This window comes from Phoca vitulina, unplaced genomic scaffold (assembly GCF_004348235.1).
Source record: "Phoca vitulina isolate PV1807 unplaced genomic scaffold, GSC_HSeal_1.0 scaffold12, whole genome shotgun sequence".
NCBI lineage: Eukaryota > Metazoa > Chordata > Mammalia > Carnivora > Phocidae > Phoca > Phoca vitulina.
Window position 1 is genome coordinate 32,864,661 of NW_022589715.1, and position 26,615 is coordinate 32,891,275.

Sequence of the window (26,615 nt, forward strand, 5' to 3'; positions counted from 1 at the left end):
ACTCTGGGTTTTACTCTGTGTAAGATGGGAAGCCACCAGAAGGTTTTGTGCTGAGAAGCACCATCACCCGACTTAAATTTTTGGAGAATCCCTCTGGCTGCCATGACAACTGACTCAGGGGGTAGAGGGAGGCAGAGGAGAGTGAAGAGGCTGTTGCCATGCAGAAAGGAGAGCTTACCCCATGGTGAAGCAGCAAGTGGTCAGATTCTGGATAGGTTTTGAAGGGGGGCCTGCAGGATGTCCTAATGGAATTGGATGTGGGGTGTGAGCAAGAAGCCAGGTGACCATTAAGTACTGTTAATGAGAAAAGCAAGTTTCAGAGCAATGTGAGCATGGCATGATCCTATTTTTGTTCAAATAAACAACAAATAAAGCACTCTCTCCTCCCTGTGCATGGATCTTTGTGTGGCGGTTATACAAGTGTATTAGTAGGCTAGGGCTGCTGCAACAAAATACCCAGACCAGGTGGTTTCAATAACGGAAATGTATTTTCTCACAATTCTGGAGACTGGAAGTCCAAGGTGAAGATGCCAGAAGTGTCGTTTCTGGCGAGACCTCTCTGCCTGGCTTGCAGACCTCTGTCTTCTTGCTGTGTTCTCCCAAGGCTCTTCTCTGTAAGGTCCCACCCTTATGACCTCACTTAAACCTTACGGGCCCTATCTCCAAATATAGGTGGTGGGGTCAGAGCTCTAACATTTGAATTCAGTAGGGGCAGGGGACACAATTCAGTCCATAATGATGAGTATAGAAAAAGTTGTGAAAGGTGACCCACAAGCAGTTAGCTCTGATCTCCTGAGGGGCTCTGGGCCAGATGAGGGTGTTCACTTTTTTCCTCGGAATGGCTGCATTGGTTACAGGGAGTACATGTCGACTGAAAAATTGTTGACAAGGCATTTAACATAGAAACATTCTAAGAGAGAGAGAAAAAAAGCCACCTTGGCTTAGAATTCATTCCTGCACATAGTTGTAAGGCTACCACTTAGCTTGGAGACCCCATTCCTAGCCGCTGGTTCACTCCTGGCCTTGGCGAGGATGCAGGGATGCTCAGGGAAGCTCAGCGTTTGGCAAGGGGGCTAAGGGGCCAAGGAGAAAGGAGATGGGCATGACTCCCCTCCGTGAGTCAGCGTATCCATGACAGGACCCCCTCTCCAGCCCTGGCAAGCAACATGGGGGAGAGGGTCTGAGACGGAAGTGACTGCAAGGAAGCCTTAGTGACTTGAGGCCAGCGAGGCCAGTGGAAGCCTCAGGGGGTCCCGCCACCGCCTCTCCATCGGAGATTCGGAGCTGGGCTAGAGGGGTCCTCCACTGGCACCTCCCGGTCCCCCCAAGCTCTGCTCTCATAGTCTCCCTTGTCTGCCCCTTAGAAAGGAGAGAGCATGTGTCCTTCCACGTCTAGCCCCCTCGCAGCACACGAGGGGGCTTGTGTCCGCTCAGCACCCACACACTGCCACAGCAGGCCTGTCCCGAGGGCAATCCGACACTTGAGCAGCCGCCTGACCTCACTCACTGCCGGCTGATTTTTAGTGGAGATGGGACTATCTCCCTCACAGAGGCGTGGTGAACATTCAGTGCAAGAACGTAGACAATTTGCCTGTTTCTTCCTCTATTACGGGACCTGCCCTGTCCACACACTCCATCAGCGGGACCACCACCGTCACCTGGGGACAGAGCCTGCCGTGTGCGAACCACCGGGCACGGTACTCCACACCCATAGGCTCTCTGGAGCCTCACGGGACCAGGATCCACTGCACAGCCGAGGAAAACTAGGGAACGGAGAAGAGAGGTAAATTGTCCAAGAGCACAGTGCTCCCCAGGATCCGGGCCAGGCTCTCCCACCCCACCTCAGGGCCCTCGCAGGGCTGCTGAGAACCCCGCACAATTTAATTTGTGTGATATCGTCTCGAGAAGCCCGGGCCCCTCGGTAAACATGAGGTATCGGTGTCTCTAACTGTTCATTCCCGGAAACCATGTGAAAAGGAGCTTGGAAACAAGCACAACTCCGAGTAGTTATTTAGTACACAAACCAGAGACGCTGTTAAACCGCTCTCTTGGCCTTTGTTTAGGGAATAATTCCTGTCACTCCGCTAATGACATCAGTGGAACTCATGTTACTTGTGCTTCCTTTACACACTTGAGCCTGAGGAGCGCCTGTCCCCTGGGCGTGCAGACCCACTGACAGGCATTGCTTTGTCCCTTTTGGGCAGCACCTAGGACAGTCCTGTAGCCTCTAAAAAGCCTGGCGGGACAGCCTCCCTGCTTCAGTCAGGGCCCCTTTAGCCAGAAGGGCCAAAGGTATACTGAAGGTAACTCCTTCCCCCATCAAAAGGTAAGTAAGTAAAAGGGAGTGTATTGAAATTATTTCAATGCACAGGAACCCAAGGGAACCTGAGTAGCCAGGCCAGTCCTAGAGTTCTCAGAGAATGCCCTCAGTTCTTCAGATGCTCATATCTAAATTTCCAAATCCTCTTATCCTCCCAGGTTAGGCCTCAAGTCCCAGGTGCTGACTGGCTGGGTCAAGTGTCCAGGCCCTGGTGCTGTCAGCCTACCCCTGGCATGTGGTATAAAACAAGGCCCCTTGGCCAGAGAAGATACTCCCAGGAGAGGAATGAGTTAGATGGTGTGACCAAACTTTGTCTAGGGACATCTAGAGATGTCCCTAGAAGTGTGACTTTCAGGGCTAAAACCAGGAAAGTTGTAGGCAAACCCAGGGGAGTTAATCACCAGTGTCACCAACAGCCACATCTGTTTTGTGTCCTTCTCGCATTAATTCTGAGGAACACATTTCTTCACGTGAAATCAGGATGTGTCTTAAAATCAGCAGTGTCCTGCAATGGCGGTTAGCCAGGGTGGTAGCTGAGTTCTCTGGGACAGAATATGTGTCTGCCAGTCACTTCTGGGACACCAGCAACCTGAGATTACCTCACATTCACTTTCTGTTTGACGTTTTTAGACCATACTGACAGTGCAAATTCAGACCTCTCTGAATTTGTGGTCTGACTTGTCAGGAGAGAATTTGTTTTCTCACTCCACATGGTGCCAAGACTAACACATGGACATTACCAGCCAGTCTCTTCTTTGGGAAGATTTCCTTGATCTCTGGTGTCCCAGCTTTTATGTGGAGCCTCCCTCTGCAGCACTTCTCTTGCTCAGTGGTACATAGAATAATGGTGCAGCTTACAGGTGATGGTATTTCAGATTGGATGAAACACAGGGAATCAGGCCCCACGGGTAATCTGCCCCACGTAGGGGCAGAGGGGCATTGTTGGTGCTTGAAGGAGGCACAATGTTCCATGCACCAGGCACTCAGGACTGGATCCAGAGAAAAGAGAAACAATTCTCCCCATCCAGGCCTCTTAGCCATCATGAGCTTCTCTCTGAGCTCGGGGGTCACCTCATAGACCTGTGCAGCCTGATAGCCCATTTAGAAACCTTTTCTTTACCAGTTTCTCCAGACAGGTCAGTGTTTAGAAACATTGATAGTGGGGCTCCTGGGTGGCTCGGTCGGTTAAGCTCCTGCCTTTGGCTCAGGTCATGATCCCAGGGTCCTGGGACGGAGCCCTGCTCAGCGAGGAGCCTGCTTCTCCCTCTGTCCCTGCCCACCACTCCCCGCCTGCCCCGGCCTTGTGCTCTCTCTCTCTCAAATAAATAAATAAAATTTAAAAAAAAGAAACATTGATAGCTTTCCTTATAAACACAGAGCCTGTATGTTTGAAAGTTGATAAGCCCCTTCTAACAACTGCCCTATGTAGAAAATCCAAGGAAGCAGAACTGTCAAAGAGAGAAAGAGGGAGAAGCAGTGTCTGAACTTGGAAACTAGCACCGAAGTATTTCTAACCCCAGATTTTCTTTTTTTTTTTTAAGATTTTATTTATTCATTTGATAGAGAGAGCACAAGTAGGGGGAGGGGCAGAGGGAAAGGGAGAAGCAAGCTCCCGGCTGAGCAGGGAGCCCAACCTGGGGCTTGATGCCAGGACTCTGGGATCATGACCTGAGCCGAAGGCAGATGCTTAATCAACTGAGCCGCCCAGGTGCCCCAAACCCCAGATTTTCCTTAAGTTGTCTGCTCAGCATTTTCTGGATGTATGATGCCTGGTTCCTTTATCAGTCGATATCTCTGAAGGAAACCCTCAGTCCAGAGCTCCTTGTCCTCAGGGCCAGATCATCCCTCCTCACAGCTTTCTAGGCCCATAGTTTGTCTTTCCTGGTTATCACCTCCCAGCTTCCCAGGCTAAGCTCCTTCCTGCCCAGGGCAGGGACTGAACCCTCCTGCTGCACTCAGAGGCACCCTTTGGTCTGAAGGCCAGCCACAGTGAAGGCAAGGCGGGTGCTAGGGCCTTTGCCCTAGGGGCAGGTACACCTGGGCTGGGGGGAGGGAGGAGGGCAGGGATGCCAACTTTAGGCTGACAAATAGAAGTAAGATTTTAAGAGCACTAAGGATCTAGCATATGCAAAAAAGGGTTTACATTGTTTAGTTTAACCTAAACGATACCATGAGTGAAAGTTCTTAAAAAAGAGATAGGTCCAAAGTGGAGTCACCTGTGCTAAGCCCACATCACCAAACCAAGACTTGATACCTAATCTAATTGCAGTTTCAACATTCCCCAGGACTGCAATCTTGACTGGTCAGTCTGGGATTTCCTGGTCAGCATTAGTGAGGTAATCTGGGTAATAAACCCTTTTTGTCCCCCAAATGAAGGTCACCTAGCCCCAAATAATTCTTTTTTTCATTTATGACTTCCTTGTCCCACTTCTTCTCTGCCTTTAAAAACCTTTCCTTTTCTGTAGCTCTTTGGAGCTCCTTTCTATTTGCTAGATGGGATGCTGCCTAATTCATGAATCATTGAATAAAGCCAATTATATCTTCAAATTTACTCAGTTGGATATTTCTTATTTAATAAGGGTGTATAAAATGAAACTGGGAGTCTGGTCTTGTGAAAAGAACACTGGGTTTTTTTTTTTTTTAAGATTTTATTTATTTATTTGACAGAGAGAGACACAGCGAGAGAGGGAACACAAGCAGGGGGAGTGGGAGAGGGAGAAGCAGGCTTCCCGCGGAGCAGGGAGCTCGACACGGGGCTCCATCCCAGGACCCTGGAATCATGACCTGAGCCGAAGGCAGATGCTTAACGATTGAGCCACCCAGGCACCCTGAACACTGGGTTTAGATTCAAAGATCTGCCTCCAAACTCTGCCTTCTGGCTGCCTGACTTTGGACGAACTGCTTCATCAGACCTCAGTTTCCCCATCTATCAAAAGGGAGTTATTGCCATCCTAGCATTGCATGAATAACTGGAATAAGGTGTGCTTTAAAGCCCACTTTGTAGGCATTAAAGCAGTACACAAACACTTATCCTAGGCCTGGGGGGGAAGAGAAGGAAGTATTATGTTTAGAGCAATGTTTTTCAAAGAGCAGGTTGTAGAGCCATCAGCAGACTGTGAAAAAAATTAGTGAGTTCTGATCAACATTTAAAAAAACAAATAGAATAGAAAATATCAATGTGTATCCAAGTAATAAGGGTAGGTATTGCTTCTTTTATTAGGTTGTATGTGTGTGTATGTGTGTGTGTTTGTACGTGTGTTGTGATCTAAAACAGATTTTAGATCACAACACATGTACTAACACTTTATTTCTGTGGTAAATAATGAAACTAGAAATAAAGGGAGCTGTTTTTGCCTTGCTATATTTTTTAACTGCAGCATTTTCACATTCCAAGAGTGGGAGAAGAATTCATCTAGGCAAAGAATTTATCTTTTGTTTGGGAAAACACTTTAATGGACTCTTTGGTTATGCAAAGGTAGGAGGCCAGGTTGGAGTAGCTAAACTCCACTTGATAAAGTCAATATTCAAGGGTTTCTGTTTCCTTTGGTGGTCCTTTGGTCTGTTTCCTTTGGTGGTCCTGGAAGAAGCAACCTGGGGTGTAGGGTTTCAGAGGAAAAGGGGTTTGGGCCCAAGGAGGGAGAACCTGAGTAAAGGCCTCCTTAACACAGTGTGACCAGAGCACTGGGGGCTGCCTGAGACTAAGGTCTCAGTAAGCTTCTCCTTGCCTGCATGTTAAGCCCTTACAAGGGTCTTCAAATCTTGAATGGAATTGATTAGGTATCCTAACCTAGTTCTCCCCAGACAGCCCTGCTTCAGGAATGATGAGCAAGTCCCTGTCTGGGAGTAAAGTGTGGGCATTGTGGAGAACCCATGACGGGGGCACCGGAAAGACCCAGGAGAAGTCAGCAGCAGTATGGAGCGAGAGGAGACAAACCATGAGGGTGAACACACATCCAGGAATTCTTGGCAATATTTGAGAGGGAATCCCCCTGGCCTCAGTGCATGAGTAATTTTCTCTAAATATTTAAATAAAGGGTAATGCTGGAAGCTTGGAAAATATGGGGACACCAACCAAGTTAAGGGCTGATGAGGCTCAACCACAACTGAAAATTAGAAAGGCTCTAACCTGTAGCTTCAAGCAAGGCTCAGCTGGACTATGACTGGTGCCATTATTACCACCATCTCCTACCACAGGACATTGGTTCATGACCCTGGAAGGAAGGATAATGACTCTCCAAAGATGTCCACATCCTAATATCCAGAACCTGTGATATGTTAGGGTATATGGCAAGAGGGAATTAGGGTTGCAGGTGTAATTAAAGTTGCTAAACAGCTGAACTTAAAATAGGGAGATTTTGTGTGCCCAAATGCAATCACAAGAGCCCTTAAATATGGGAGCAGGAGGCAGAAGAATGAGTCTCAAAGTGATGGGATGAGAAAAAACTGACTAGCCACTGCCAGCTTTGAGGATGGAAGGTGGCCACAAGCCAAGCAATGAGGGCAGCCTCTAGAAGCTGCAACAGACAAGAAAACCTATTCTCCCCTGGAGCCTCCAGTCCAGTGAGGTCTGACCTCCAGAACAAGAAGACAATAATTTTTTTTAAGACTTTAGTTTTAAGAGAAGTTTTAGGTTCTCAGCAAAATTGATGGGAAAGCATAGAGATTTCCCACATACCTCTGCCCTCACACAGGAATAGCCTTGCCCATTATCAGCATTCCCCACCAGAGTGATACATTTGTTACAATTGATGAACCTGCATTGACACATCATAGTCACCCAAAGTCCATAATTCACATTAGGATTCACTCTTGGTGTTGTACATTCTACAGATTTTGACAAATGTGTAATGGCATATATCCATCATTATAGTATCATAGAGACTATTTTCACTGCCCTAAAAATCCTCTGTGCTCCTCCTGTTCACCACCTTCCTAACCCTTGGCAACCACTGATCTTTTTTCCTGCCTCCACAGTTTTACTTTTCTACAGGGTCATATAGTTGGAATCAGACAGTATGTAGCCTTTCCTGATTGGCTTCATTCATTTCATAACATGCATTTAAGGTTCTTCCATGTCTTTTCATGGCTTGCTAGCTCATTTCTTTTTAGTGCTAATACTCCATTGACTGGGTGTGCCACAGTTTGTTTATTCATTCACCTACTGAAAGGCATTGTGGTTGCTTCCAACTTTTGGCAATTATGAATAGAGCTCCTATAAACATCCATGTGCTGGTTTTTGTACAGAAATAAATTTTCAACTCATTTGGGTAAACACCAAGGAGGACCATTGCTGGATCATATGGTTAAGAGTAACTTTCGTTTCATAAGAAATGCCAAACTGTCTTCCAAAGTGGCTATACCATTCTGCATTCCCACCCGCAATGAACAAGAGTTCCTGTTGCTCCACATCCTCACCAGCATTTGGTGTTGGCAGTGTTCTGGATTTTGGCCATTCTAATAGGTATATAGTAGCATCACATTGTTTATCTTATTGTTACACATGTTTATCTTACTGTTGTTTTAATTAATTTGTGTTGTTTTAAGTCACTAAACTTGTGGTTATTTGTTATGGCAGCAAGTGAAAACAAATACAATGACATCGTGCAAGGAGACAACAAGGAACCAGGAGACAGGACACCTGACCAGGAGCTACGACCAGCTCACTGTGCTTCCTGGGGTAGATTACCTGATTCTTTTAGGTTTCAGACACCTTGAGACCTAACTAGGCATGATAATTCCTCCCCTAGCTATAGCAGGAAGCAGTGAGTCAATTTGGGATATAATGGCTATAGTAACAGCACGGGAAGGTCCCAGCGACGAAAGCTAGAACGGCCAAGGGGATAGTTTTGTGGTTCTGTCAGTATTGGTGCTTTTTGTGAGTTCAGTCTCCTAGAGATGCCATTAGCCCAAGTCATGACTCAGCCAATGATGACTCAGCAAGACCCCAGGCCTACCTAGAGGAGCAAGTAGGGGCAAGAGCTGGCCTTGCTGGGGAGCTCAGGAAGGGAATGAGACAGGCATGGTGTGTACATGCATGAGGCTGGGCAAAGTTCCCACCCAGACTTCCTTTCTAGAGGAACTAGCCAAGGGCGAGGATTTGGCACAACTGCCCTTGAGCCCTATAGACCGTGCCCATTAACTGAAGATATTTAATGCTCAGCAGGACTTAAGCCAGACACAGACTCATAGGAAGCATCGTTTAATCATAATGGCCTCCAGTTGTTCTCCACTCATGGTTGCTAATCCTCCCAAGAACCCTGCATTGGTATTCACCTTTGACACAGGTTCTAGAACTGGCATAAGGGCATGCAATTAGTAAGAGGTAGAGCCAGGATATAAACTCAGATCTGTATGACCACAAAGTAGCCTGCACCTTGTACACCTAGCTGAAGGGAGCTTGAGCCCTGTCCCTCACTTTGCAAATGAAGAAGACAAGTGATTTGTCCAGGTTTACTCAGCTAGTTAGAGCCAGGCAGAAGTAGGACTCAGTTTCTTGGCTCCTGGCCCATTATTCTTTCTAATAACCCCTGGGGTTCATAAACTTCTTTGGGAAGCTGATATAAATGGTGGATCCTCTCTCTCCCAAAATGAACATCTATACACATTTATTTTCCCTATAATTTGGGGGTAAGCTTGTGAACCATCCTCCTCTATCTATAGACCCCAAGTTTAGAGCCCTTGCATTATACCCTCTGCCTCTCTCATGTGCAGGGATATGAATAGAGTGGGAACTCCAGGGTGATTGTATATTAACCAGGCTTGTAAAAGAGAGGGTTTATTCTCCCTATAAGTCATACACTCTGCCTCATCTTTCACCCACTTTTAATTTTTTATAACAGCTTGAAGGGGAGCAGATTTTACCACCTCAAAATATGTCTCTCTGGCATAAGGATTATTTTGAGCTAAAGGCAAACAAAACCCAGCAGATTCAGGGAAAGTTCTTTACCTCCCCCTCACTGCCTAAATTTACTTTGGAAAGTGGGCCTGTACCAGAAGGAGAGCTATTACTAGAGATACTTTTTTACCTAAGAAACTTATCTGCATAACAAGGCAACCTTTGTTTTACCAACATCTCCTCTTACCTTCCTGTGAGTGGCCTTCCTTCCCTTTGTATTCCCAGACCTCTACCCTTTTCCTTAACTCAGGATGCTATATAAACCTCAATTACCTGGTTGTCCTTCGGTGTCATATTTTTATGGGGCTCCTGTATGTATGAAATTTGTTTGTTCTTCTCCTGTCAATCTATGTTATATCATTTTAAAAATTATTAGACCAGCCAAAGAAACTAGAAGGGAAGAAGTGAAAAATTTTCCACCCCTACAATCTTCATTGAGACATAAATTCATATACTATGTAATAGGCTCTTCTGACATTTCTGCCTTTTCCATACTTCTGGAAAATGAGAATAATTCCACAACTCCTTCCATCATGGGATTGCTAAGAAAAACCAGAAGGCCATTTATATGTGGTAATTATCAATGCTATTGCTAAATAGTCATTTCCATTTTATCCCCTTCTAGACATGCTAGATTATACTTCTTGGTGTTGGGAAGGAAAAATTTTTCACTACTATTCAAGATTCTTCTGACTGCTGTAAGAATCAAACTGACATGAGCCAAATTAAGAGGAGAAAATCAAATTATTTATGTACATACAAGGAACCCATATAAACATGAGAGATTCCAAAAACAGGGAGAATTATGTACATAAGCCATTCTGAGCAAAGGAGAAGGGTGTAGGGGTCTGGGACTTCAAAGAGAAGGAAGAAAATTCACAGGAAGATGAAAAAGAGTAAATGTTTGGCAAACAAATGTTTGCTGGGCCATACAGAAATAGTGGGACAGAGAGAAGAATTTTAACAGATTATGCTAATTGTCTCCCTGTCTACCACCCCTACTTCATATTATGCTGTGGTTATTACAGCAATAGTTTTCCTTCCTGGAACAGGTCCTCTATCTAAATTCCTTTAGGCAGTCAAGGGGAAGGTCAGTTTCTTCCCAAGTCTTTTAGGCCTTGATTATTTTCAGGTCGAAATAATTCACATGCCAAAGTGGCACATCTTAGGGTTATCTGTTCTGACATCCTACACTGATGTCCTTGTGGTTGGGTAGAGCCATGTGATCAGTTATAGCCAATTATTTTCTTTGGCTAATAAATTTTGAGCAGAAGTGATTCATGGCCTTTTGGGCCAAATGTTTAATTTCTGAGTGAGAGTTACTGTGGCATCGCCATGACCACTAACAATGCTCTGAATAGTGGCTGCTCCATTGCCCCGGGTCTTAGAGTTAGGAGGCAAAAGGCATGGGAGCAGAGTACCTCATGCATCTGTAATGAACTTATACTGTGAGTGAGAAATAAAACTTTGTTGTTTTAAGGTACCAGGATTTTTTTTTCTTTTTTTGCAGCAAAACCCAGCCTATCTTGACTGATAAAATATGTGGATATGCTTTAACAGCTATAGGACACTTACAAATATAAGGGATTGTCATTACCCCAATTGTACTCTTACTGCAGCTTTTCCTGACTTTGACAAAGTCTTCACATTGGGACAATGTATATTCTGTCTAAATGGATGATTGCTCATCAGTGTCCCCAATGATCAATGTAGGAATCTGATCATTTGCACAGTCCCCAGAGTGCAACTAAAGAGAGACATTTTGGATTCCTTTGGGGGTGGCAGCAAAACTGACCAGCCACTATTGAAATATCTTGATTTGAAGAACATCTGAGTGGTTTCATCCTACAAATAAAGCCCCCAAAGAGTTTTGAGTAGTTGTGCTACTCATTTTACCTGATACCTTGCTGTTAACTCAGCAAAGCCACTCTTGACGTTGTCAGCAGCCTGGCAGAAGTTAAGAGACCATCCTAGAGACAGTATATAATATGCTATACTATAAAACCAAAGTAGCCAAACACAAGAAATAGAATGCTAAAGAAACCATGAGAGACTAGGGACTCTGAGAAACAAACTGAGGGTTCTAGAATGGAGGGGCGTGGGGGGATGGGTTAGCCTGGTGATGGGTATTAAGGAGGGCACGTTCTGCATGGAGCATTGGGTGTTATATGCAAACAGTGAATCATGGAACACTACATCAAAAACTAATGATGTAATGTATGGTGATTAACATAACATAATAAAAAAAAAAAAAAAGAAAGAAAAAGAGCTTGGGAGTCAGATAGACCTCTTAGGTTCAAATCTCAATTTTGCCACTTATTGGCAATATAATCTTGGGCACATTATATAACCTGTCAGACCCTCGATTTCCTCACCTCCAGTAGCTAGTCTGCAAAGATGCCCTCCACTCAACAGTGAACCCTGTCTCACATTCTTCTGTAGTCCCACATTGAACTTGGCTGCATGTTATGACCAATGGGATGCAGCAGACATAATGCTAGGTCATAAGAAGCCTTGGTCTCTTGGAATACTAGCTCTGGGGAAGCCAGTGGTCATGTAAGAAGTCCAACTGGTCTGATACTATGATGCTGTGAGGAAGCCCAACAGGGAGAGACTGTGTGGAGATGCAGATACTTAGCCAGCCTCCAGCTGTCCGGTCATCTGAACACACGAGTAAAGAAGCCACCTTAGATGTCTAGTCTCAAGGACTCGAGCCTTAGCCACCATCTGATTGCAATCACATGGGAAAGTCCAAGAGCGAACCACCCAGCTGACCCAACCAACAGAAGTCTAAGCATATAATTATAAAGTTATTTTAATCCACCAAAGTTTGGGGGGTGATTGTTACACAGCAATGGATAACCAAAACGTCTTCTGTGAAATGGGAATAATAATACCAAGTTTACATGGTGGCATGTGAACAGAGATAATGTGTATTAAATGCCTAACACAATGCTTTTGCACTTTATAGTAGATATTTGTAATAAAAATGATATGTCTGTGTAATCGCACCCAAATGGAGAAATTTTTACAATTGAAAAATAACTGACACCTACAATGAGGTCATTTTTGCAATCTGTACAAATGTGGCAAGGAAAAAGGCAGAAAGAGGCCAGCTGGTTGAACACTGGAGCTATTGAAAGTCACACAGAGCAGAGGAACCATGGAACAAGATACATTTGAGGCCAGAGATTTGAGAACCTGAGAGAACTCTCAGGCCTCGGGTCTGTGTTCCTTGCATATCAATAATAACAAGAGGAGATTAACACAAGCAAGAAAACCAATGCAATACTTATTTCCCTGGATTCTCTGTAAACTATGACCACTTAAGCTTAAAGTTGGTTCTCTGAATTAATGAGAAAAAGCCCTTATATTCAAACTGAATCTTCTGCTGCTGTGTAATTGAAAAACAGAAATGAGAAATAACTACAGTGGGGTTGAAATGGCTCAGGTTCAATAAGGCAATAAGGTCTATCAGCCCGCAAAGGGCTGCTCCAGATAAGGTTCACACTTCCAAATGTCAAGGAGACTGCTCACCCAGGAGCTCCCCAATGTAATTGTTCAGGGCTAAAAGTCGCATTTAATTATGCTCTGAGCTTGAGAAATCCCATGAGTAGCAGTTGTTTCTCTCAGGAATTAGGCTGAAAGAAAAAGAAATGATGGGGTGCTTGGGTGGCTCAGTCAGTTAAGTGTCTGCCTTTGGCTCAGGTCATGATCCCAGGGTCCTGGGATTGAGCCCCACAAGGGGCTCCCTGTTCAGCTGGGAGTCTGCTTCTCCCTCTCCCTCTGCCTGCTCCCACACGTGTGCTCGTTCACGTGCTTGTGCTCCCTGTCTCACTCTCTCTTTCAAATAAATAAATAAATAAATATTTTTAAAAAGAAAAAGAAATGCTCTGTCCCATCACCCATGTTACTAACAATTTCAATGCTGTCATGGAGAAATGATGGCAAAGGACAGGAAGAGAGGAGAGGAAGGGAAAGGCTAGGACTTGGCACCCCAACGTGTGAGGCAGATCCATAGGCTTGACATGGATCGAAACTACCCCCTTGAATTCCTTCCAGGTCCTTTGCCCACCTCTCTTACCCCGTCATGCACCCTTTCCTGGAATTCGTGCTCTGCTTTATAAATTCCTTACTAAAGCTCTTCTCAGTATAAAATTTAAAAAGCAAACTGCTGAGGGACAGTGATGGCCATCATTTAAAATAAAGACATTTTCAGGTCCTAGGAGATCTCTGAGCAGAGAACAAAGCCTCAAAGAACTCGTTTCTCATCTTGATTGAAAGGGCAGCGAGCAGACAGGAGAAGAATGCTTGCAGAGATCAGCATTCAGTGTCCCCGAAATGATGGGGTCCTATTCTACCCACGAAGAGCTGCTCTTTTCCTTGCTCCCTCTCTGGAATCATAGGGTGCCTTGTTACCTTTCTACACTGCGATTTGTTAATGAAATAGTCCATTCCTCTAGGATTTTACTTTTTTTTTTTCCCTGCTAGATCTGTCTGATTATAAAGCAGTGTTTTTAAATCTCCATCATAATTGTCAATACAAACTTAGGGGATAAATTGCTAGTCGCTCTGTCATTATTCATTTAGATTTAGGTATATAAATGCATATTATATATTAGCCTTATTTCTTACCATTACTGTTTCCTTGGTCTTCATCTTCCCCTATCCTGAGATTTTTGCTTTGATTCATTTGTTGCTTGGAAAGAGGCTCTTCTTTTGAATAAATTCCTTAAATGGAGTGTGTGGGTGATATACTCTCTTCATGACATCATATCCACAAATAACTTTCACCCGGACGGGTGAGACTTGTCAGATGGGATTGTAGAATTCCTAGGCGAAGGTCATTTACTTACAGTTGTCATTAGATGTTATTCACAGTCTTCTAGCTTCCAGTGTTGTAAATGAAAAGCCCAATGAACAGTCTGAGGCTCCTTTATAAGTTATTTGTTCCTTTTGTCTGGAAGCTTATACAAATTCTCCTAATCCTGGGAATTGAGGAATTTTACAGGATGTTACTTGGTGTGTGTCTTTTTTCTCAATCTCATCCTGGAACTCAGCGAGCTCTTTGAAATTGCAAGTCTTTCTTAAAGTTAGAGGCATTTTGTTTTATCATTTATTAAATTCCTATACCAACTCCAGCAATTCCTTTTTGCCTTCGTGAGTTCCTATTTCTCACATTAGGTGTCCTAGATCTATCCTCCAACTCTTATCATGGCAAAATAGGATGGCCATTAAGAAGCAAAAAATGTGGGGCACCTCGGTGGCTCAGTCGATTGAGTGTCTGACTCTTGATCTCAGATCAGGTCTTGATCTCAGGGTCATGAGTTCAAGTCCTGAGTTAGGCTCCATGCTGGGCACGGAGCCTACTTAAAAAAAAAAAAAAAAAAAAAGGCAGAAAATGTGGTTAACCACAGTACTTAACAGCACAGTCACAGAAACCAGACAACCTGGGACTGAACACAACTCTGCCATAGCTGTGTGATCTTGGGATGGTACCTTAACTTTCCTGGGCCTCAGTTTCTTCAGCTATAATATGGTTTGAAGAACAATAGTACTTAATGCCTAGGTTTTAGTAAAAAGTGTGTTAATATATGTAAGTTTTGATAATAATACAGTTATTGTTTTCCCTCATCTCTTTTTGTCCTATGCTATGGTTTGAGATTTTCTTCCACTTGATGTTCCAGGCCATTAGTTCATTTTTCCAGTTTGCCCTTATGCTCTTCAATTAATCCACTGCTTTTAATTAGAACATCATGTTTTTAGTTCCAGGAAATTTTAATGCTACATCTCTATCTTCTTAAATGCTCCTGGGGTAGATGGTATCACTGGTCCCAATTATTCACTGCTCCTCTCTGCAAGGTGCTGATACTTTTCTACTCCATTGACATCACACTTGAGAGGTGACTTGCTTTAGCCAGTGAAATGTGAGCAGGACCCACATAGTCCACTTCTGAAAACAAGTTTCAAGAGTCTTCATATGGTTCTGTAATCCCTTTTTCCCCCTTGCATGAGCTGGAACCTTCTACATAGGGGATTGTTCCTTTAGAGTGAGTCCAAAATGGCAAAGGCTGGGGCAGCTTTCTACATCCTAAGTGGAAACATAACTCTCTCTTTTTTTTTTTAAGATTTATTTATTTATTTGAGAGAGAGAAAGAGAGAGAGAGAGAGAGAGAGAAAGAGAGCAGTCATGGGGGGAGGGGCAGAGGGAGAGCTTCTCAAGCAGACTCCCTGGCTGAGCGTGGGTCTAATGAGGGGCTGGATCCCACAACCATGACCTGAGCTGAAATCACAAGTCAGACACCCAACCGACCAAGTCACCCAGGCGCCCTGAGACATAACTCTTTCTGTTAGAATTTATTTGGGGCCTTGAGGGGAGGTAAGAATGCTGTGTCTGGGTACAGATTCCCTGCCAGGGGTTAAGTCGGTAGTGGACAAGTGATTAGTTCTGGATGGCGGGACTCTTTCTTCCTCCTTCTTATTTGACTGTATTTTCCCAAATTATTTTTATAATGAGCAATCACTACTTGATAGAAACAACTAGAACACTAAACTTCGAAGCATTTCCTTCAAATAATTGTTTTAAATGACAGTGTGGCAATTCCTGAGAGACCCTTTTCTAGACTCACCAGAGGAAACAGCATGGTCAGGGGCACCGGGGGGATACTGTCTGGAAGGTCCATGCAACAAATGAAAAGAGCTCTGCTGTTCGAAGGACACCGTTTCTTCAGCCCTGGCCTTTGGCTCAGGTGGCAGGAAGGCCATTCTCTGGATATTTCCTTTCAGAGCCACCACTTCCTCCCAGCTGCAGAGGGCCAGGATGTCGCCCCTGTTCCTCTGTTTCCATTCTGCCTTGGTGGGAAAGGGCCAGGTGCCAGCTGAGGGGGTAGGTGGCCGTTCCCTGCTGAGATGACATGCTTTCCTTGCTTTCCTAGCTTTCCTTCTGGGAACCGCAAAGATCTCAATGAAAAATAAACAACATGGTGTAAGAACACTGGACAGGGAGTCAGAAGTCTTACCTTCAGCTCTGCCCCTAAGTCCGTGACCTTAGACAAGTCACTGTGCCTCTCTGAGCCTCAGTAAAATAAAGGAAACTATCACAACCACCTCACAGGGTGGTTGTTTTTTTCTTTTCTTTTCTAAGGAGGACCCGATGCGATGATGTTCAGTTTGCATTTTGCAAACTGTAAAGAACCTTCGTCATCCATCTTGTTAAGCATATTAGGTCTGGGAGTGGCACGGGGAGGGAAAAAATAGGGCCCCAGAGTCACTTGCAAATCTCATATTTTGGGGAAAAATCTGGAGATAATAACAATACTTCTCTGTTCTCTGTCTCTTAACCACCATATCCCCTGCCCCTTCCGCAGAATCTCAGTGTGTGGGTGTGGCTGCAGGTGCAGGCCCTGTAATCCCAGCACTCAGGGGGCCTGATTCCTGGTCCCTTCTGCCCCAGCTCAGTGGGCATGTGTGCTGTGGGAAAGCCTTACTATGTAAGATCAAGTACAAATGATTAAGTAACTGGCAAGTGTTTCCCTTCGGGCCCATCACGAATCCTGTCAGTGAAAAGGAGGAGCCCCTGAATGGCGACAGCTGTGACATCTTCTCTGCCGTTGTGTTCAGTATAGCTACTACCCAGGTGACCTCTCTGGAAGCGGAAGAAACTCCTCCATCAAGCAGGTGTGCTTCAGTCCTCAGGCCACAGAAACATACCCTTCCTCTGCAGCTCCTCAGCCAAATGGGGACTCCCAGATGGCAGGGCCCAAGGCCCAGAGGAAGCAGAACTGGCTTATCTGAGTCAGAGACGCAGTTGGCACCACTGGCTGGTGGGTGATAGAACACATTTAAAAAGGTATTTCTCTTGCATTAACTTTTCTTTGCATCATAGAACCTGACCACGGGCCATTGTTATTTTCTTGGTTTGTTGTTGTTGGGTGTTTTTTTTTTAGCATGGCTTTCTTTTATCATTATTTCATAATTATGTGTATATAAACATCTGTGAACACATCTCTCAACCTAAGATCTAAAATATTAATAACTTGGGGTGCCTGGGTGGCTCAGTCGTTAAGCGTCTGCCTTCAGCTCAGGTCATGATCCCAGGGTCCTGGGATCGAGCCCCGCATCAGCTCCCTGCTCATCGGGAAGCCTGCTTCCCCCTCTCCCATTCCCCCTGCTTGTGTTCCCTCTCTCGCTGTGTCTCTGTCAAATAAATAAATAAAATTTTTAAAAAATAAAATAAAATATTAATAACTTACCTTTACCTGAGTGTTTCTCCCCATCCCTTTACTTTCATTTTGTATTTATAATTTCCTTCTTGTTAAAAAGTAGTTTAATGCTATGTTTAAGTAATGTTCCATTACATCTAATGAATGTAATGCTTAATTAATATTTAGTTTTAGCTGTTTTTAAACTTTATAGAAAAGGCATTAATTATATCACCTTTTATATCACTCAGCATATTTAACCAAATTATATTGTCAGAACTCGGTTGTATGCACTGGTAGTTCATTGTTTTCACTGTATAATATCCCACTGTGAGAATATAGGAGTTTATCTGTTTACCTCTCAGTGGACAATTTGAATATTTCTGGGTTCATTTATGCTTGTTTATTTTTGTTATTATGTACGGCACTGCTAAGAATAATCTTATATGTGTATCCTGATGTACATGTTGAATCTTGGAGAATGTGACTATTTAATTTTATAATATAGTTGATACGGTCAAATTTATCAATCTTTTCTCTTTTTGGCTGGTGCTTTTCTTATACTTTATTAAAGAAATTTTTTTTTCTTTAAAGATTTTATTTTTTTATTTTTTATTTTTTTAAATAAAGGTTTTATTTATTTATTTGTGAGAGCGAGAGCACAAGCAGGAGCAGCTGCAGGCAGAGGGAGAGGCAGCCTCCCCACTGAGCAGGGAGCCCGATGCGGGGCTCGATCCCAGGACCCTGGGACCATGACCTGAGGCAAAGGCAGATGCTTAACTGAATGAGCCACCCAGGCAACCCTAAAGATTTTATTTTTAAGTAATCTCTACACCCAAGGTGAGGCTCAAACTCACAGCCCTGAGGTCAAGAGTCCCATGGTCCACTGACTGAGCCAGCCAGGCACTCCAAGAAATTTTCCTTTCTTCAGTGCAAGAAAGATAGCCATCTATCTTCTCTACCAAGATAAACATACAAAGACATGCTTTGACACCAGAGTTGACCTCGTGTGTGGCGTTAAATGGGGATCCTGTTTTATTTTTATCCATATGTATGTTTTTCTAGTTCCAGTTATTGAATTGTTCCTCTTTTCCCCACTAATATGACATAGCTATTAATATTGTACCTCACACTAGGGGAACCCTCCTACACTGTTGGTGGGAAGGCAAGCTGGTGCAGCCACTCTGGAAAACAGTATGGAGGTTCCTCAAAAAGTTGAAAAAAAAGCAATTGCACTACTGGGTATTTACCCCAAAGATACAAATGTAGGGATCCGAAGGGGTACATGCACCCCGATGTTTATAGCAGCAATGTCCACAATAGCCAAACTGTGGAAAGAGCCAAGATGTCCATCGACAGATGAATGGATAAAGAAGATGTGGTGTATATATACAATGGAATATTATGCAGCCATCAAAAGGAATGAGATCTTGCCATTTGCAACGACGTGGATGGAACTGGAGGGTATTATGCTGAGCGAAATAAGTCAACAGAGAAAGACATGTATCATATGACCTCACTGATATGAGGAATTCTTAATCTCAGGAAACAAACTGAGGGTTGCTGGAGTGGGGGGTGGGGTGGGAGGGATGGGGTGGCTGGGTGATAGACACTGGGGAGGGTATGTGCTATGGTGAGTGCTGTGAATTGTGTAAGACTGTTGAATCACAGATCTGTACCTCTGAAACAGATAATACATTATATGTTAAAAAAAAAAAAAGAAGAAGAAGATAGCAGGAGGGGAAGAATGAAGGGGGGGAAATCGGAGGGGGAGACGAACCATGAGAGACGATGGACTCTGAAAAACAAACTGAGGGTTCTAGAGTGGAGGGGGGGGAGGATGGGTTAGCCTGGTGATGGGTATTAAAGAGGGCACGTTCTGCATGGAGCACTGGGTGATATATGCAAACAATGAATCGTGGAACACTACATCAAAAACTAATGATGTGATGTATGGTGATTAACGTAACATAATAATAAAAAAAATAATAATTAAAATATTGTACTTCATACTGGTTCTTCATAGGAGAACAACATTTTTCAGTCCTAGTCTTAATATAACATTATGTTAGCATATTACCTGTAAAACATGTCAATATATTACCTTTTCAAAAAACTGTTGAAAAGTTATCACTTCCAGAAAATGGATTCCTCACTGGCTACGCTTCTGTCCTTTTCCTCCTCAGCTTTCCTCACAGCATCAGGCAAGCACCTGATTGGTCCACCAGAGGCTGGAGCCAGGGAGAGGAACTGCTATTGGTCAGCTGAGGACTCACAGGTTCATCTGGACTAAAGTCAGACACAACTTCAAACATCTGGGGAAACCAGTTCTGGGGATGCTAGTCTCAGAAGAGGCTAGCTTAGAATCAGTCTGAACAATAGGGCACTGTCATGGGTTGAGTTGAATTGTGTTCCTTAAGATAGGTCTTAGCCTCTGAATCTGGGAATATGACCTTATTTAATAATAGGGTCTTTGCAGATGTAATCAAGTTAAGATGAGGTCATATTGGATTAAAGCGGGCCTTAATCCAACAATTGGTATTCTGATAAAAGAGGGAAATTTGAACACTGGCACATAGGGGAGAAGCCCGTGTGAAGATGGAGTTAGCGATTGGAGTGATGCATGTACAAGCCAAAGAGTGCCAACAACCATGAGAAACTGGGAAGAGGCAAGGAAGGATCCTCTCCAGAGCCTTCAGCCAGACCATGGCCCTGCTACCAACTGATTTCTGACTTCTAGGCTTTACCAAACAATAGCAATGGTTGGTGCGAGTGGATAACAAGATGGACAAGTTTTCAGACTTGATGGTCCTGGCTCCACTCTCCTTGGTCTCTCCTAGACCCCTCCTCTGAGGGCAAGAGCCTGGCTCTGTCAGCCATTCTTGAGATAAAAATCATGGGAAGGGAGGAGGGAATGGAAACAGCCAGGGGTGGGAGGGTCTGAGAGCCGGTGGAGAGCAGAAGCACCCGAGGCAGGTGAGAGCAATGGTGGGAGAAGGCAGAAGGGCAAGTGTGAGAAGCACTGAGGATCTTGAGCTGCCACTGGGAGAAATCAAAAGTATTGCTGAGGACTATGTGTTCACTTAGTGATGAGAAATGCAAGTGAAAGACGAGTTATTTTTAAATTACTTTTGGTTTCATAGTCTCTTGGCAGCCTGGGAGCTCCAGCACGAAACCGAGCCATGTGGACTGAGGCCCCATGAGCTTTACTGCTTCCTCATCAAATGCTTTCTGCCCACCAACCCTGCTAAGTGCTTGGCACAAATACCTCCTCTCCTCCTCACAGTAACCCTATGAAGAGAGGCCGATGAGAGGTTGGTGAGCCTTAGTTAAATGGCCACGTTCAAAAAGAGAGTGCCTTCTGCCTAGCTCAGAACTAGAAGCCGGCAGGAGTCTCAGGGTCGGCACCCCGAGCACAGCCGTGCCTGGTAGGATTCTGGCAGCTTTGTTTCCCTCAAGGAGAGTGTATGAGCATGTGTTTCGGACATGAGGCCTAGCTAGGCAAGGGGGCAGAGGTGGTGGCTACAGAATGGGCTCTGGGGCTTAACTGCCAGAGTTCCCCCCAGCTGTGCCTCTTTCCAGCTGTAAGAGTTGTTAACTAATCCCTGGCCCTTTGTTTCCTTAGCTGTAAAATGGGCATAATAGCTCCCACCTCAGAGAGTCGTGGTGAGGATTAAGTGAGTTAATGCAGTAGCACGCTGGGAATAGCCCTAGCACAGAGCAAACACTCAATAAAAGCTAGCTCTCGTGATTATTAAAAATAGGATGCTCTCTCCAGATCTGACAAGACCTTAGCTACAAAAAATAAAAATCATCGAGAAGAAGACTCTAACAGTCGATTTCAGTCAGTGTAAGAATCAGTCTTGAGGCAGGGTCAAGAGGGTGGAGCAGGAGATCCTGGGCTCACCTCCTCCCGCAGACGTACCAGAAGTACAACTACACATAGAACAGCCGTCTCTGAGAACGAACTGAAGACTAGCAGAACAGATTTGCCAGAACAGAGGAGATAAAGAAAAAGCCACATGGCATGGGATAGGAGCGGCAGAGACGTGGTCCAGTCAGGATCCACACCCCTGGTGCTGAGACCCACAAGCAGGAGGGATCACAACAGCAGTGTGCCTCCCTGAGTAATGATGTGTCGGAGCCCAGGGGACCTGCTCCAGGAAGATGAGCCCCCGCATAGTCTGGCTTTGAAAAACCACAGGGCTTATGTCTTAAAGAGCCAGAGTGCAGTGGGCAATTAAGACCGTTCTCAAGGGGCGCACACAACCTCACTCTCTGGGAGTGCCAGCATAAAGGTGGCAGATTGAAAAGCACCTGGGTTGTACATGAAGGAGATTTATTTACTGATTTTAGGGCATGTGCTGGAAAAGCAGGGATCTGTTGGCACATTCTCTGGGGACAGAAGTACTGGTAGGCACTATTTTCTTTTTCACTCCCTTTCTACCTAGCCAGGCCAGCACAGGTGGGAGCCAATTGCAACACCATCCATCTACCTTGCTAGCAGCACTCACCCCGCTCCAGTGCAGGGGAAGCTAGCCCTGCACCCTGGAGCACCTGCAACAGTTGAGCCACCAGGCCCATCAGCCAGTTGCCTGGAAGGACTGCCCCATCCACCAGCACACTGGTGGCAGTCGCAGCCAATCCTTGCAGACAGCCGAGCTGAGGGACAGCCCCTTGCACCGGCCAGTTGGCACCATTCTTGGCCCAGCTACAACAGGAGGATGCATGTAGCCCACACAGGGGATACCCCTAGGGCACCCTGCTCCAGTGACATAAGGGGGTTTTCACTACTGGCTGCCACAGGACACCTTCTACATACAGTCCTTCAAGACCAGGGGACGTAACTGATCTACCTAATACATAGAAACAAACAGAATTAGGCAAAATATGGAGAGAGAGGAATATAGTCCAAACAAAAGAACAAGACAAAACCTCAGAAAAAGAACTAAATGAAATGGAGATAAGCAATCTACTAGATAAAGACTTCAAAGTAATGGACATAAAGATACTACCGAACTTGGGAGAAGGACAGATGAATACAGTGAGAACTTGAACAGAGATAGAAAATATAAAAAAGAACCAATCGGAGCTAAAACAAACAAACAAACAAATGAAAAATATAGTAGAGGGAATCAACAGCACAATAGATGTTTCAGAGAAATGACAAAGATCAAAGATAATATTTCTTAGTATAAATCACAATATCAGAGGACCACAAGGGCCTCACCCATAAAATGGGGAAAATAGAGCCTACCCTACCAAGCTCTTGTGAGGATCACAGAAGGTAGTCCTTGGGAAAACATCTAGCCCCTGACATGCAGCACACTTCCATAAAAGCCAGTTGAATCTGAGATTCCTAACCCAGGTTGTTGCTCCTTGGTTTCCCTATCTGTAAAATGAAGATAATAGAATAGGACCACCTCCCAGTTTCAATGTGAGGAATCAGAGTTTTGATAGCTCTCTCATCACTAGATAAAAGGTCTCTCTCAAACTAATCTCAGAGACGATTCCTAAGTGGGAATTGCTCCCTGCTCTTTCTAAGTACCTGGCTAGGAAAGATCAGAAACTCTCCTATAGCCTCCCTACAGGTCAGTCTTAGAGGCCCTGCCTGGTTCCCTGTCAGTGCTCCAGACTTCTTGCCTCCTTCTCAGCAGGCAGCTGGTCTACCTACCCCTCAAGAAAACCTGCATATATAGAGGACTCTGGTTCAAAACCTTTTTTATGGCTGCCCCATAGATAAACACACAGGCCTTTTTTTGTTTTATAGGTTTCACCGCTAATGATTATAGGAAACACAGAATGGTAAAAACAGCAACCCGGGGGAAGTTACAAAGCCCTGTCAGGCTGCTCCCTGACTTTCTGGGAATAGTTACTCCGGAAGACTGTAGTGACACCCAGGGCTTTTGCATTGAATATGGGACTCAGACACAAAGAAGTGAGTCACCAATGAAGAGATTTCAGCCAGTGCCAGTGGCCTGTAAGGAAAGTCAGAGGGGAGACAGGTGGTTTCCTCTTTACACAGAGGACACCCAGTGAGTGAATTTTACCGCTGCAGAGATGTCCAAATCCCCTCAGGTCTCCACTGAAGACAGTCCAGGCAACTGGTGATTTCGGGCGGCCTGGCCTGTTTTCTGGGGAGGGTAGACTGGACGTGGAAGGAAGATTGGTCAGCCTGGCGCAGAAGAAACAGGGGAGGAGAAAACCGAGCCAAGAAGTATCTTCACCACAAGTGTTTTAACCTGAAACACCCCCAAAAGTGAGTCATGAAAAGAAAGCAGAAAAACCAGTGAGATGTGTAACCAGGTTCTCTTTTTGGTTCCACAAAGTGGGGAGAAGTTGTGGCAAGCAGGGCCAATGGAGGGAGCACGGTGCGCTTGAGCAATCTGCACTCCCCCGCCTCGCTTGCCGCTGCTGGCAGGGGCGGAGAGGGGAAACTGAGACTGTGCACCAGTAGGAAAGCCCCTGCAGGAAGCCAGCCGTTGCTCCAGGTTACCGGGGCAACCAGCAGAGGCTCTTCTCCCTTGAGAGAGGATGGAAGTCAAGATGTACCCTGCCCTGTGGGCCCAAATAAGAGAACTTTAGCTAGGACAGCATCCAATAACAGCCCTCCCTGCGCATTTCCATCTCACTTAATCCACCTCTCAAGGGGGTCAGGGCCAGGGTGATTATACCCATTTGACAGGTGAAGAAACTGAGGCCTTGCACCATTAAGCAACTTGCCTAAATTTACATGGCTAAGAAGTAGCTCAGATCCGACCCGAGTCTTCAAACTGTAAGTCCAGTGTATATTCCCCTACATGGCCTGTCTGTCAAGTCCTTGGCATGGGGTCTCACTTCTGCGAGCGCAGGCACGACTCCTTCCCCTCCCCACCAACAACACATGGCACAGGAAAACTGGCAGTGCGGGGGCGTGTGGTGAGCCCAGCCACGCGGTGTGGTTAGCCAGCACTCTGATGGAGACTCGGACCCAGCACTTTCCCCATGACACCAGCTGGCTGCTTTCCCCTCACTGCATCTGGAAAAAATGACTCAGGTGACAGTGGGCTACTCTGTCATTCTCACATACGGAAGAGGCCACGTCGTTTACGTCGTTTACACAGCACTTCAACGCGGGACATCTGCCCTGGCTTTCCCCCAAGGCTTTATTAAGTAAAGGTCATGATGTTTGTTAAAACTTGAGTGCAAGGGTGCCTGGCTCACAGGAAAGGTAAGGCTGATTTCTGGAGGCCTCTCCACAGATAGGCATGAATCCCACCCACACCCACCCCTGGTTGGATAACCAGACTCGGGAGCTCCAGCTCGCCCCTTCCCGTCTGGCTTTTGTGAGCTCCGTGTCTGACTGGGCTGCCCCTTTTCTCACCTGCCTGAGGTCGGTGCTGCAGAACATGCCAACCACTGAAGAAAGGCAGGAAGAGCGAGGTTCAGGCCCGAAGACCATTTCCAGTTTCCTCTGGAATGGCAATGTTTCTCTGGCTATAAAGAGAAGTTTCTGGTCCTAACTCCAAAAAGGACCCATAACTGTTCCTCATTCTCTCTGGCTCTTGAGTCCAGATTCAAGGCCCTGAGGGGGCCTGAAGCCCCTTGCCTGGTCAGTGTACTAAGATCTGGCTCAGCTATTTGGCTTCCTTCTCTGCCCAGAAGAAAGAAGTCAGCAACAGCCACAGTAGCCTCTCCAAGGCAGTGGTAGGAAACTAAGCCAACCCCTTCCTGGCCACCTCTGTCCCAACAGGTGATATTTGTAGAGGTGGTAATGGGTCAGGTGGTAGGGAGCTAGGCTGAAACTTTAATTGGCCTTGAATCACCCATTGTTCCTGTCTTTCTTGAGTGGTTAAAATGTTCTGAGAGACCCCAGGTAGGTGAGAAAAGAGGCAGTCTTTGCCCTTCTCTGCTAGGAGACTGCCCCTAACAGAAAGGGGTATTCTCACTGTCATCCTCTGGCAGCAAAGAATGGAGGGAGGGAAGGATTTCCTCCTCTCTCTAGGGAGTAAGCAGGCTTGGGGATTGCCCTTGGTGGGGGCTGACGTGGCCCCTCCAGATGGAGGCCTGTGGGTACCAGTCACTTCTCCTCTGAGGCAGACAGAAATGACTCTCCTCAGCCTGCTTTCTCTCCTCCCCAGTCAGTGGAGGCTGTCCTCAGATGAGCTGAGGGGGGAAGGAGGGTCATGTCCTCTTCCTGAGGGCTGGCAGTCACCAAGTCATTAGTCTCGTGAGCTACAGAGGCAGAATGATGGCAGTAAGATGAGAAGGCTGGAGTAGAAGAGACTTCTGGAATTTGTACCAGGCTGTGCTCCAGAAACTCTCAGAAATCCTGGGGAAGGAAACTCTATGTTTGGCTGTGGGAAGGAAGTTTAATTTCTTTTTAGAGAGATCGAGTTTCAACATAGGTTACCGGCATATTACAACAGACTCATTTCACAGATGAAGAAAATGAGAGTTGGAGGACCTGAGAGAAAAAGAAAGCGAGATGGACAGACAGAATGTGAGCTCTGCTGCCTGAGGGGCACGCACCACCTTCTGACAGTAGCAATAACCCGGGAGACCCTGGGATCTTGTGAGTTCTTGAGAGCTGCCCCTGCTTAGACTTTGGGGAAAAGTGGGACAAGTGAGGCCGAGCACAACCTCCTTCTAGCCCACGCTCCTTAAAGTAATCAAGGATTTTTAAAAAAAAAGGCCAAAAGTTAGCCAGAGGCAAGCAAATATGGAAAATAGTACAACCACATAAGACTTAAAAAGTGTCATGAGGAAAGAAACAGAGGATCCCAGAATGGAATGTTAGTTGTCTCTCCCCACCCCTACACATCTGGAGCTGAATGAGAGGAGAAGGTTAAAAAATAAGATCCCAAGAAGAGTCACCAATACCTCAGTTTGGCACAAGGAGGGCCGAGAAGCTACACAGGCAATTTGGGAAAAGTCATGGAGAAATCCTAGAGAGAAGGAGTCCCTGGGCCTGTTGGGGGCCCTGTGATAGACCGTCCTTTTACCTCCTGGTACAGAGAGGGCACCTTTCACATGGGAGATTTATTTCCTGCTTTCTGGAGACAAAGGTGAGGGAAGACTGAGTGTTCTTCTTGCACTGGCTGTTTCTTAAGTAACTTTAATTCAAAATAATCAATATGCCAAAAGTGGCACATTTGGGGATGGCCGACCCTAGAGCCCCATCAAGGAAACCAGCAGGGTCTGGAAGAGCAGCTGGACT

The 26,615-nt window shown here is 45.4% G+C and overlaps 1 protein-coding gene across 3 annotated transcripts in view; it reads right to left on the minus strand.

The window, feature by feature from the left end:
- LOC116636255 overlaps positions 1-14,305 on the minus strand; it is a 103,474-nt gene extending 89,169 nt beyond the window's left edge. For all 3 annotated transcript variants that reach the window (XR_004300301.1, XR_004300300.1, XM_032410887.1), the window contains exon 1: positions 13,851-14,305. Coding sequence is in view for 1 of the 3 variants with exons in the window: in XM_032410887.1 (XP_032266778.1) it covers positions 13,851-13,908 (58 nt within the window). In the remaining 2 variants the exon portion in view is untranslated. The remainder of the gene's footprint in view (positions 1-13,850) is intronic.
- Between the last annotated feature and the right edge of the window lie 12,310 nt (positions 14,306-26,615).